Raw genomic sequence first — 12,409 nt, 5'->3', positions numbered from 1 at the left:
TGCCTTTTTGTGGTTTGAAAGGAACCGAGATAATGACCATGGAGATATGACACAAAGCCCAACCTGTGTCACAATTATGTAATCGAGTTTCATGAACAAAAAAAAATATTTGTTTTCACGCCTACACCTGTACTAGGCAAACCACTAAGAAGAGTGAGCTGTAAACCAGTGTAGATGGAATATATAATCATCATAGAAAGTCCTAGCAGTAGTATAAAAGAATCAGAGTAAAACTATTGAGTTATAAAACAAATCTGACTATATATAGCAAGTGCGCGATCAAGGTAAATACAGTCACCCTATTAGAGCATTCAGCATTGTTAGTAAGTTACTCTATTAGAGTGTTCAGCTATGTAACAAATCACTGTGTAGAGAGTTCAGCTATGCAACAAGTCACCAAGTAGAGAGTTCAGCTAAAACAAGTTACACAGTAGAGAGTTCAGTTATTAGTTAGTAGAGAGCTCAGCTACAAACAAATCACCCTGTGGAGTATTCAGATACCAAAAGCCACCCCGTAGAGTGATCAGCTACAAGCAAATCACCCTGTGGATAGTTCAGCTACAAATAGGTACCCTATAGAGAGATCAGCTAGAAACAAGTAATCTGTAGAGAGCTAATTTACAAACAGGTCCCCAGTAGAGGATTCAACTGCAAAATATTATCCTGTGGATACAAAAAGTCACCACATAATGGGTGACCAGGCCTGCGATAATAGGGCACGTTGGCACATTAAAATTGCCTACTTTTTCCAACTTTGATGCATCATAACTTTGTATTCCATTGTTTGCTTGGCCATAAAATGTTCAGTACTTATTAAACATTTAGTTGGCTTAAGAATTCAAGTAACAATGAAAATATTCTATCCCAGTACTGAGATATGAGATGTAAAATGGTAGGGTGTAGTTTGTGCCCACATGCCCTATTTTCACAGGCCCGGTATCATAGAGAGATCAGCTAGAAACAAGAGTCACCTTTAGAGAGTTCAGCTACAACCAAGTCACACAGTAGAGAGCTCAGCTACAAACAAGTAGCTCTTTAGAGAGTTCATCTACAAGCTAGACTTGATAGAGAATTCAGCTACAAACACAAACCACCCTGTAGAGAGATCAGCCAGAAAGAAGTCACCTGTAGAGTTCACCTACAAACAGGTAACCCAGTAGAGAGTTCAGCTACAAAAAATGGAATTCAGCTACATAATAGTCACTCTGTAGAGAATTCAGCTAGATATAAGTCAGAATTCAGCTAGAAACAAGTCACCTGTAGATAGTTCAGTTCACCCAGTAGAGAGTTCACTTACAAACAAAGCACCCTGTGGAGAGTTCAGCTACAAACAGGTCACACTGTAGAGAGTTCAGCTACAAACAAGTCAGTCCATAAGTCATTCAGCAGAGAATTCAGCTACAGTACAAACACGTCACCTGTAGAGAGGTGAGCTACTAACAGGTCACCCAGAAGAGATTTCAGCTACAAACAAATCTCCCTCTAGATCTAGAGAGTTCAGCTACACACATTGTAGAGAATTCATCTATGAACAAATTACTCTGTACAAAGTTCAGCTACAAATAAGTCATCCAGAAGAGAGTTCAGTTATAGACAAATCAGCTACAAACAAATCACTCTCTAGATTTAGAGAGTTCAGTTACAAAATGTCACACTGTAGAGAGTTCATCTACAAACAAATCACCCTGTTGAAAGTTCTACAAGTAAGTCACCCAGCATATAGTTCAGCTATGAACAAGACACCCATGCAGTAGGGAGTTCAGCTACAAATAAATCCCTCTGTAGAGAGTTCAGCTATAAACAAATCATCCTGTAGAAAATTTACTTACAAGCAAGTAACCCAGCAGAGACTTTAGCTACAAACAAATCAGCTAACAAGGTACTCAGTAGAGTTCAGCTACAACAGGCAAATCACCCTATAAAGTTCACCTACAAACAAATCACCTTGTGGAGAATTCAAGCTATCATGTAGAGAGATCAGCTACAAACAAAATTAATCACCCTGTGAAGAGTTCAGCTACAAACAAATTATGCAGTATGGAATTTAGTTACACGCAAACAAATCACCCTCCAGAGAGTTCAGCTACAAACAAAAGAGATTTCATCTACAAAGTTACCCAATAGAGCATTCACATACAAACAAGTTACCTTTACAGAGTTCCGCTACATACCAGTAGAGAGTCCAGCTACAAAAAAATCACCCTGTGAAGAATCAGCTACAAACAAATCCCCTATAGAAAGCTCAGCTACAAGCTAGTCACCCAGTAGAGAATTCAGCTACAAACAAGTAACCCAATAGATCGTTCAGCTACTATTGTAACTAAGCTATGTAGTAGTTTAAAGTAACTATAATTACATAACCAAGTAATAAGAATAATACGTAATAATAATCTAATCCAAAACAGCCAAGCTGTAAAAAAAGAGTGCGGCCCTGAGAAAGGCTATGGTGAAAAAAGATGTGAAATCCAAAGTGGCGGCCAAGAAATGGCTGTGATGGTAGGTTAATGGTAAAAATTTTAATAACGACAATTCAAGTGAATTTTGTGCCAAGACCAAGCGGCACCAAATTCACCTGAATTGTTGTTATTAAAATTTTTACCATTAACCTACCATCACAGCCATTTCTTGGCCGCCACTTTGGATTTCACATCTTTTTCACCATAGCCTTTCTCAGGGCCGCACTCTTTTTTTTACAGTTTGGCTGTTTTGGATTAGATTTCACTTCTTTTTGTATTTGTATACCCCAAAGCCGGCCATAAAGCCGGCCTATGGCCGGCTTTTGGGCTTTTTAACCTGTCATTTTTTCTTTACTACAGGAAGAAGAAAAGATGAAGCAGGGTGATTTCTTTGTAGCTAACCTCTCTGCAAGGTGATCCTTCTGGCTGATCTCTCTACCGGATGACTTGTTTGTAGCTGAACTCTCTACAGGGTGATTTGTTTGTAGCTGAACTCTCTACAAGGTAACTTCTTCTAGCTGATCTTTCTAAAGGGTGATTTGTTTGTAGCTGAATTCTCTACATTTTGATTTGTTTGCAGCTAAACTGCTACAATGTAACTTCTTCTAGCTGAACTCTCTACGGGTGGCTTGTTTCTAGCTGATCTCTCTACAGGGTGACTTGTTTCTAGCTGAACTCTCTACAGGGTGATTTGTTTGTAGCTGAACTCTCTACAAGGTAACTTCTTCTAGCTGATCTTTCTACAAGGTGATTTGTTTGTAGCTGAATTCTCTACAGGGCAATTTGTTTGCAGCTGAACTCTCTACATGGTAGTTTCTTTGTAGCTGAACTCTCTACAATGTGACTTCTTCTAGCTGAACTCTCTACAGGATGACTTGTTTCTAGCTGATCTCTCTACAGGGTGACTTGTTTCTAGCTGAACTCTCTACAGGGTGATTTGTTTGTAGCTGAACTCTCTACAAGGTAACTTCTTCTAGCTGATCTTTTTACAGGGTGATTTGTTTGTCTCTACAGGGCAATTTGTTTGCAGCTGAACTCTCTACATGGTAGTTTCTTTGTAGCTGAACTCTCTACAATGTAACTTCTTCTAGCTGAACTCTCTACGGGTGACTTGTTTCTAGCTGATCTCTCTACAGGGTGACTTGTTTCTAGCTGAACTCTCTACAGGGTGATTTGTTTGTAGCTGAACTCTCTACAAGGTAACTTCGTCTAGCTGATCTTTCTACAGGGTGATTTGTTTGTCTCTACAGGGAAATTTGTTTGCAGCCGAACTCTCTACATGGTAGTTTCTTTGTAGCTGAACTCTCTACAATGTAACTTCTTCTAGCTGAACTCTCTATAGGGTGACTTGTTTCTAGCTGAACTCTCTACAGGGTGATTTGTTTGTAGCTGCACTCTCTACAAGGTAACCTCTTCTAGCTGATCTTTCTACAAGTTGATTTGTCTGTAGCTGAATTCTCTACAGGGCAATTTGTTTGCTGCTGAACTCTCTACATGGTAGTTTCTTTGTAGCTGAACTCTCTACAATGTAACTTCTTCTAGTTGAACTCTCTATAAGGTGACTTGTTTCTAGCTGAACTCTCTACAGGGTGATTTGTTTGTAGCTGAACTCTCTACAAGGTAACTTCTTCTAGCTGATCTTTCTACAGGGTGACTTGTTTGTAGCTGAGGCCTCTACAGGGTGATTTGTTGGTTGCTAAACTCTCTACAAGGTAACTTCTTCTAGCTGATCTTTCTACAAGGTAATTTGTCTGTAGCTGAATTCTCTACAGGGCAATTTGTTTGCTGCTGAACTCTCTACATGGTAGTTTCTTTGTAGCTGAACTCTCTACAATGTAACTTCTTCTAGCTGAACTCTCTATAGGGTGACTTGTTTCTAGCTGAACTCTCTACAGGGTGATTTGTTTGTAGCTGAACTCTCTACAAGGTAACTTCTTCTAGCTGATCTTTCTACAGGGTGACTTGTTTGTAGCTGAGGCCTCTACAGGGTGATTTGTTGGTTGCTAAACTCTCTACAAAGTAACTTCTTCTAGCTGATCTTTCTACAAGGTGATTTGTCTGTAGCTGAATTCTCTACAGGGCAATTTGTTTGCTGCTGAACTCTCTACATGGTAGTTTCTTTGTAGCTGAACTCTCTACAATGTAACTTCTTCTAGCTGAACTCTCTATAGGGTGACTTGTTTCTAGCTGAACTCTCTACAGGGTGATTTGTTTGTAGCTGAACTCTCTACAAGGTAACTTCTTCTAGCTGATCTTTCTACAAGGTGATTTGTCTGTAGCTGAATTCTCTACAGAGAAATTTGTTTGCTGCTGAACTCTGTACATGGTAGTTTCTTTGTAGCTGAACTTTCTACAATGTAACTTCTTCTAGCTGAACTCTCTACAGGATGACTTGTTTGTAGCTGAACTCTCTACAGGGTGATATGTTTATAACTGAACTCTCTACAAGGTAATTTCTTCTAGCTGATCTTTCTACAGGATGATTTGCTTGTAGCTGAATTCTCTACAGGGCAATTTGTTTGCAGTTGAACTCTGTACATGGTAGTTTCTTTGTAGCTGAACTCTCTACAATGTAACTTCTTCTAGCTGAACTCTCTACAGGGTGACTTGTTTCTAGCTGATCTCTCTACAATGTAACTTCTTCTAGCTGAACTCTCTACAGGGTGACTTGTTTGTAGCTGAACCCTCTACAGGGTGATTTGTTTGCAGCTGAACTCTCTACATGGTAGTTTCTTTGTAACTCTCTACAATGTAACTTCTTCTAGCTGAACTCTCTACAGGATGACTTGTTTCTAGCTGATCTCTGTACAGGGTGACTTGTTCCTAGCTGAACTCTCTACAGGTGATTTGTTTGCAGCTGAACTCTCTTACATGGTGGTTTCTTTGTAGCTGAACTCTCTACAAAGTGACTTCTTCTAGCTGATCTATCTACAGGATGACTTGTTTCTAACTGAACTCTCTACAGTGTAGCGGAACTTTCTACTGGGTGATTTGTTTGCAGCTAAACTCTTTGCATGATTGTTTCTTTGTAACTGAACTCTCTACAAGGTAACTTCTTCTAGCTGATCTCTCTACAGGGCAATTTGTTTGTAGTTGAATTCTCTACAGGGTGATTTATTTGAGCTGAACTCTCTACATAATGGCTTCTTTGTAGCTGAACTCTCTATTAGGTACCTTCTTCTAGCTGATCTGACTACAGATTGACTTGTTTGTAGCTGAATTCCCTACAGAATAACTTGCAATGTAATATAACTGAGTAAATTATACATGCAGCTGAATGCTTTATTAGAGTGACTGTTCTATTAGAGTATCTCGATCTCGCATTTGCTGCATGTAGTTGCCTTTCGAATCATAACTCAGTGATTTGTAATCCGATTCTTCTGTACTACTACAAGAACTTTCTATGATGATTATTCCAGCTACATACTGATTTTCAGCTCGTTGCTCTAAGCGGTTTGCCTGGTAGACACGAAAACTAATAGTTTTTTTATTCATAAAAATCGATCGCGTAATTTTGACACAGGTTGGCTTTTGTGTCATATCTCCATGGTCTTTATCCCGATTCCTTTCAAACCACAAAAAGGCACTCCTACGATGGTTGCTCCATCTACATATCAATTTTCAACTGATTCTTCCAAGGCGTTTACCCTGTAGGCGTGACAGACCTTCGACCTTATTTTACGAAAATAATCGGTCATAACTCCGTGAATGTTCATCGGATTCCTACCAAAGTTGGTACAGAGATCCGCCTTAATGAGCCCTTTAAATGTGCCAAATTTCAGCCCAATCCGAGCACGCATTCGTGTTTTATGGCGAATTTTGCGAAGTGTGCGAAATGAAGAAGATGAAGAAGAAAAAAACGAAGAAATTAAAACAAAATTTTGTTCGCTCGTATCTCGGAAATGGCTGGAGCGATTTTCTTCAAATTTGGTATGTAGACTCCCCTAACTGGGCGGCACGTCTCTAGCAAATTTGGTTCCAATCGGATAAGGAATCACAGAGCTACATAGGTGTGAAAATTGAGTTTTCTTTCTTCCTGTTAATATACTCACGGTGTGGCGCGCCGGCTTCTTGGGCCGCACGACACACTATCGTGTGTCTTGATAACTAGTTACATAGTTAATTGTAGCTAAGGTTAATTGACTGTCCAAAATTGTAACATGCTGGAAAGTTATATTATACTGTTGATCTGTTGAGAAAATGTCATTGTATAAAAATTTGTACAACTATAAAAAATGTATGCTTAAAATCAATCCTTTGCATCTCATTTCTCCTTCCTGTAGTAAAGAAAAAAGACAGGTAAAAAGAGGCCCCAAAGCTGGTCTATGGCCTGATTTGGAGTACGCAAATACAAAAAGAAGTGATATCTAATCCAAAACAGCCAAGCTGTAAAAAAGGTGCGGCCCCAAAATTCCATGGTGAAAAAGATAATTTATGAAATTAAAGTTGGCGGCCAAGGAATGGCCATAATGGTAAGTAAATGGCAAAAATGTTAATAACAGCAATTCAGGTGAATTTGTTACTGAGTCCTAGTGAAATTTGGAGGAGGCAGTACAAATTCACCTGAATTGCCGTTATTAAAATTTTAGCCATTTACCTACCATCACCAGTGTTGGGACAGTTACTTTTTTGTAAGTAACTAGCTACATATTACATAATATTACTTGCAACTGAACTATTTAGTTACAGTTACATATTACCCAAAAAAATAAAGTAACTATAATAATATTACATTACTTTGTGTCCTCAGCCTTAAGCTGTCACGTGTGAAACTACCACCTTATCACGTGACATGATTGCGTTGTTGGGCAATGTGAAAATCTTGGTTATAAGTAAGAAGCTGGTGAATAAGCTTCACTCAGTAGGCTTCACTGCTTCGTTGTGGCTAGACGTTACACAGTGGATTATTAACGAGATTAGTAACTTCGTTACTTGTAGTAATAATATTATGTAATATTAGACTCATTACAGTAACTATATTACTTACTGTAGGTAACGCATTACATTAGTAAGTAAAATGACTTGTGTTATATTACCTGTTTTTATAGCGTATTTCATTATATTACTTAGTTACAACAAAAGTAATAATATTACGTAACGCATTACTTATGTAACATGTTACTCGATCCTAACACTGACCATCACAACCATTTCTTGGCTGCCAACTTCGATTTCACATCCTTTTTCACCATGGCTTTTTGGGGGCCGCATTCTTTTTTACATCTTGGCTGTTTTGGATTAGATAAGATAACATCTAGAAAGTATAAATAGTAACCTGGGTGATTCTAAATTAGTGCTCCAACAGGAGAAAAGCTGTAACACCACGTGGTTGATTTTAAAACATTATGTGTGCCTCAAGAACAATATAGATAATGGACAGTGAAAGATAAGAAGCACAGCATATACGTCGGGATACACCCCCTTTCCAACTTGAAGGGATAGGCTATTCCTGGTAGTCTATGAGGCCTGCACTGTTGTTTCTCAATAGGCTTGCGTCGATTATGCCCACATAATTTTTGACATAATAGGGGATGAAAAGCAAAAAGGATAATGCTGGCATAATGGAGCATAATTAAGACCATAATGGAAAAATTTCTGCTACACTAAATACAATTTCTGCTATAACAGTCACAAAGTCAAGGACTAACCTGTTTTGGATGGTGAAATGATTCTTGACAACGAGTAGAAAATGCACTACAGTCTTAGCTAGATACTACGAGTTTGCACGCGATGGAATGAATGCTTTTCATTGTGGGTTTGAGTTTTATAGGACATGCATATGTAGTCATGTGCCAACTAGTTCCAAGGCATGGCAAAGCAGTTTAGGTGAGCTTCAGTCATTGTATTTGGTATTATGTAAAGCATTTCATCGTCTGATTTTGAATAAAGTGTGATACGTTGATTATGATTATTGGAAGCTCGATTGGAAGACAATACAATAGAAGCTCTGATGATAGTAAAGTTAGTGGTGAGTCAGTATAGCTAGTGAATGTCTGGACTTTGAAAATAGTGAAGTCTGTGCAGGTCTGCAGTGAGACTGAGGTTAATATCAAACCAGGGAAATATTTCAAAATGATGGAGATTCTCTAATAGAACAGTCAGTAAAACACTCTAATAGAACAGTCATCGCATGCAACAGAGAAGATGAGAAACATTAGTTTTATTTATTTATTAAAGCTTTACAGCACAAGTGCTGAAGGTCTGTAGGACACCTGGTCCTACAGCCTGCACAAAGACATTAGACACTAAGACATTAGCTACTTAAGGTGTGTTTGTAAAGTTGCAGAAAGGAGAAAAAATCCATGACTGGACCTAGGTAGCCTCGAACCTGCAGCAATCCGATTTACGCTCGAATGCTTACAGGAGTCTACCAGGCGGTCAGAATGTTTTCTCCTTGATATTTTCATGTATTTATATGTGACCGGGCCTGCGATAATAGGGCATGTGGGCACATGATTTTTGCCTACTTTTTCACAATTTCATCACTCATAACTTTTTGTACCATTATGCTATAGAATTGCAATTTTCAGCACTTAGTGAGCATTTCATTGGCATCATGATGCAAGTTACAGGATGGAAATATACTTTTCTAATACTGAGATATGACCTGTAGAATGATGGGGTGTAGTTTGTGCCCACATGCCCTGTTTTTGCAGGCCCGGTCACATATCTAGATTTAAGTGTTTGTCCCCAGGAGGCTAATGTGTTCTTGGCATAGGGGTGCTGCAAATGCAAGTCACATATTGTACTGAGCAGTTGCTGTCCTTTGAATACCAATTGCTACAACTCAGAAGATCAATCAGAAACCATGCATTTTATAGTTATTTGCACACAAGGATACAAAGATATTAGACAATAAAATAATCCTTATAGCTTCTGAGGGACTACAGATATGCACCCCTACTCTAATATGCCTACTAATTCAGTAGCACATCCCAATTTCCTATCATTTGTATGTTGCAGTTGAAGTGACACTTCTCCCTTTACATTCTATCATAATATGTGACTGGATTTTGGAAAAACGATCCAAATCGCACATTAGAAGTTTCGAGATAAACGGTTTTAAAGAATTCAAGCCAGCATAACTCTCCAAGGATAGCAAGCATGCGTATGAAACTTACACTAAAGGTGCATCAATCTGTTACCTTTCAGACCACTTCCAGTACTTGTAGCTGCTTGTAGAGTTTCCTGCCAAATAAGATAGAAAATCTGAGCTGATGGACGAGCGAAGTAGTATCTCGAGTGCTCACAAAGGGGTGGAAGGTGGCGGGGTGGGCAAGGGCTAGACCCCAAAATGGAGGCAGACCATGATCGGAGTCCAGACACGAGATTACAGGGTTGTGCTGGCACCTTAGTGGTTGACATGTAACAAAATCCACAGAAAAAATGTCGCCTACATTATCAGGCTGTCCACCAGTAAACCACTGATTCTTGCCACGCCAGGTCCTTCACAAGGCCTAAAACCGCCATTCAAGCTCTACACACACCCCAGAAAAGACGTCTGTTGAAACCAGCCTCGAGTAGTTTGAGTGGTACCGAGTGTCAAAACTACTAGTTACTTATTAAAAGTAACTAGTTACATATTACTTGCAGCTGAACTATTTAGTTACAGTTACATATTACCAATAAAATAAAGTAACTGTAATAATATTACATATTATATTACTTTGTGCCCACAGCCTTAAGCTGTCACATTTGAAACTACCACCTTATCACGTGACACGATTGCGTTGTTGGGCAATGTGCAAATCTTGATTATAAGTAAGAAGTTGATGAATAAGCCTCATTCAGTAGTCTTCATTACTTCATTGTGGCTAGGCGTTACTCAGTGGATTACTAACGATATTAGTAACTTCATTACTTGTAGTAATACTATTATGTAATATTAGATTCGTTACAGTAACTATATTACTTAGGTAACGCGTTACATTTGTAAGTAAAGTAACTTGAGTTATATTACCTGTTTTTATAGCGTATTTCGTTATATTACTTAGTTACCACAAAAGTAATAATATTATGTAACGCGTTACTCCCAACACTGCTAGTACGATAGTGTAGCTATCCACTGGTGGTCTTAGTTTGATTTTGCCTGATGTGCGATTTGGATCAGTTTTATAAAATCTGGGCACATATTATGAAGAATTTCTCTGCAGAAAGAAAAAACACAAAATAAAGCATAATGCATTCTGAAAAGCATACAAACAAGCATAGTAGGCAAAAAATTGGAGAAATGCCAAAAATCATAATAGGCAATTTGGAGGATAATACACTCAATCCTATTTCTCAATAGTTTAACACCTGTAAAACCCAAAGGAAAGATAATTCGCAAAGTCTGAGGAGAGTCGCTACACCCGTATTTCAGACCGCCGAAAAGAAACCACCTCAGAGCAAAGTTTACCTGTGCATAAGTTAATACAGACTTCATTTTGCTTTTATTTCTTACACTTTTACCATTAATGATTTTGCTCACGTGGGTGTGTATGGGCAAACATAGGTAGATAGATAGGTACACACACACAATTTTACGAAAACAATTTCAGTAAACCAGGAGTGTGCCCACAGCTGGCTTTCCACAAAGGCTGGCTTTGGGCACGCCTGGTTTAAAAAGGTCCATCTAATCAAAGCACTACTGAATTTGAGAGACCTCAGAGAAGGAAAATTCCGTTGGTGAGTAAATTTGTATGCAACTGGTATGTAATATTTGGGTATAAAAGTTTTAAAACCATGGGTTTATGCTGTTGTTAACTACCCACAGTCATGTATAAAACCATCAAACAAAACTTACTGACCACTAATAGTTATCCTAGCATAATCAGAGAGCTTTTTGTTTCTGTGATTAATCACTACGCATCGATAGCTACCAGCATCTTCTGGTTTTAGGTTAACAATTGTGAGAGTTGTAGTGTTAACTCCAGTAGCACCAGATGGAATACTACCATCTTTTCTCTCCCAATTATATGATTTTGCTCCTTCTGCTTGACACGTTAGTAGCAATCTTTCATTTTTACCATCAAGAGTGACTACTTGACTACACGGATGAATAATAATTTTAGGCTTTATTCCTAGATTAAAATAATTCAATAGATTTAAAGACATTAGCTAAGTTTTACTTACTTAATTTAGTGCTTTTAGACATGCGACCATCTCTATAGTCATTCCACACCTTACACTCATAGGTTCCACCATCATTAGTTTTCGCATTACCAATAGTAAGAGTATTACTAGTCTCTCCATTAATATCTTCTCCATTGTGTCTCCACTGATAAGTGAAGTTCTCCTTCCCCACACCATTCACTATGGTAGTGAACGTGACAGATTGTGTAGCCTCTACACGTTGACTGGATAGATGTACAGTCACCTCTGGTAGACCTGTATACCACAATGTCCACTATCACATAACCTAATAAGTTTGACCAGGCCTGTGAAAACAGGGCATTCGGGCACAAACTACATCCCATCACACTACAGGCCATATCTCAGCACATTGGACAGAATATGTGCATCCTGTAACTTGTATCATAAAGCCAATATAATTCCTACTAAGGGTGGAAAATTGCATTGCCTTAGCATAATGGTATAAAAATTATAAGTGGTGGGATTGTGATAAAGTAGGCAAAAATCTTCCCTGTTTTCACAGGCCTGGTCACAATTATGTAACACTTAATAGTCATACCAGTAACTGTTAGTTTAGCTGGATTTGATGTGACACTACCTCCATCATTACTAATAGTACAAATGTAGTTATTGTCATCAGATGACCTCACATCTGGGATCACCAGGGTATTGGTGTTTATACCAGTCACTTTATTAGGAAGTGATCCTGATCCAATTGTCCACTGGTAATTAATGTCATCACCAAAAGCAGTACTTGTAAATGATGCAGTATTTGTGAGGTCAAAACTTTGTGACAATGGATGTTCTGTAAATTTTGGTGCTTTGGCTATATAAACAAC

The 12,409-nt window shown here is 38.4% G+C and overlaps 1 protein-coding gene across 1 annotated transcript in view; it reads right to left on the bottom strand.

Annotated features, from left to right (window-relative positions):
• Positions 1 to 12,409, bottom strand: part of LOC136247996 (basement membrane-specific heparan sulfate proteoglycan core protein-like) — a 121,563-nt gene that overhangs the window by 79,408 nt on the left and 29,746 nt on the right. The window contains exons 7-9 of the mRNA XM_066039814.1: positions 12,130 to 12,396; positions 11,571 to 11,825; positions 11,246 to 11,518 (exon numbers count right to left, since the gene is read on the bottom strand). Coding sequence (XP_065895886.1) covers positions 11,246 to 11,518; positions 11,571 to 11,825; positions 12,130 to 12,396 — 795 coding nt within the window. The remainder of the gene's footprint in view (positions 1 to 11,245; positions 11,519 to 11,570; positions 11,826 to 12,129; positions 12,397 to 12,409) is intronic.

Source organism: Dysidea avara, chromosome 2, assembly GCF_963678975.1.
Source record: "Dysidea avara chromosome 2, odDysAvar1.4, whole genome shotgun sequence".
Lineage (NCBI taxonomy): Eukaryota > Metazoa > Porifera > Demospongiae > Dictyoceratida > Dysideidae > Dysidea > Dysidea avara.
The sequence above is the reverse complement of the archived record's forward strand: the minus strand, read 5'-3'. Positions and strand labels throughout refer to the sequence as shown.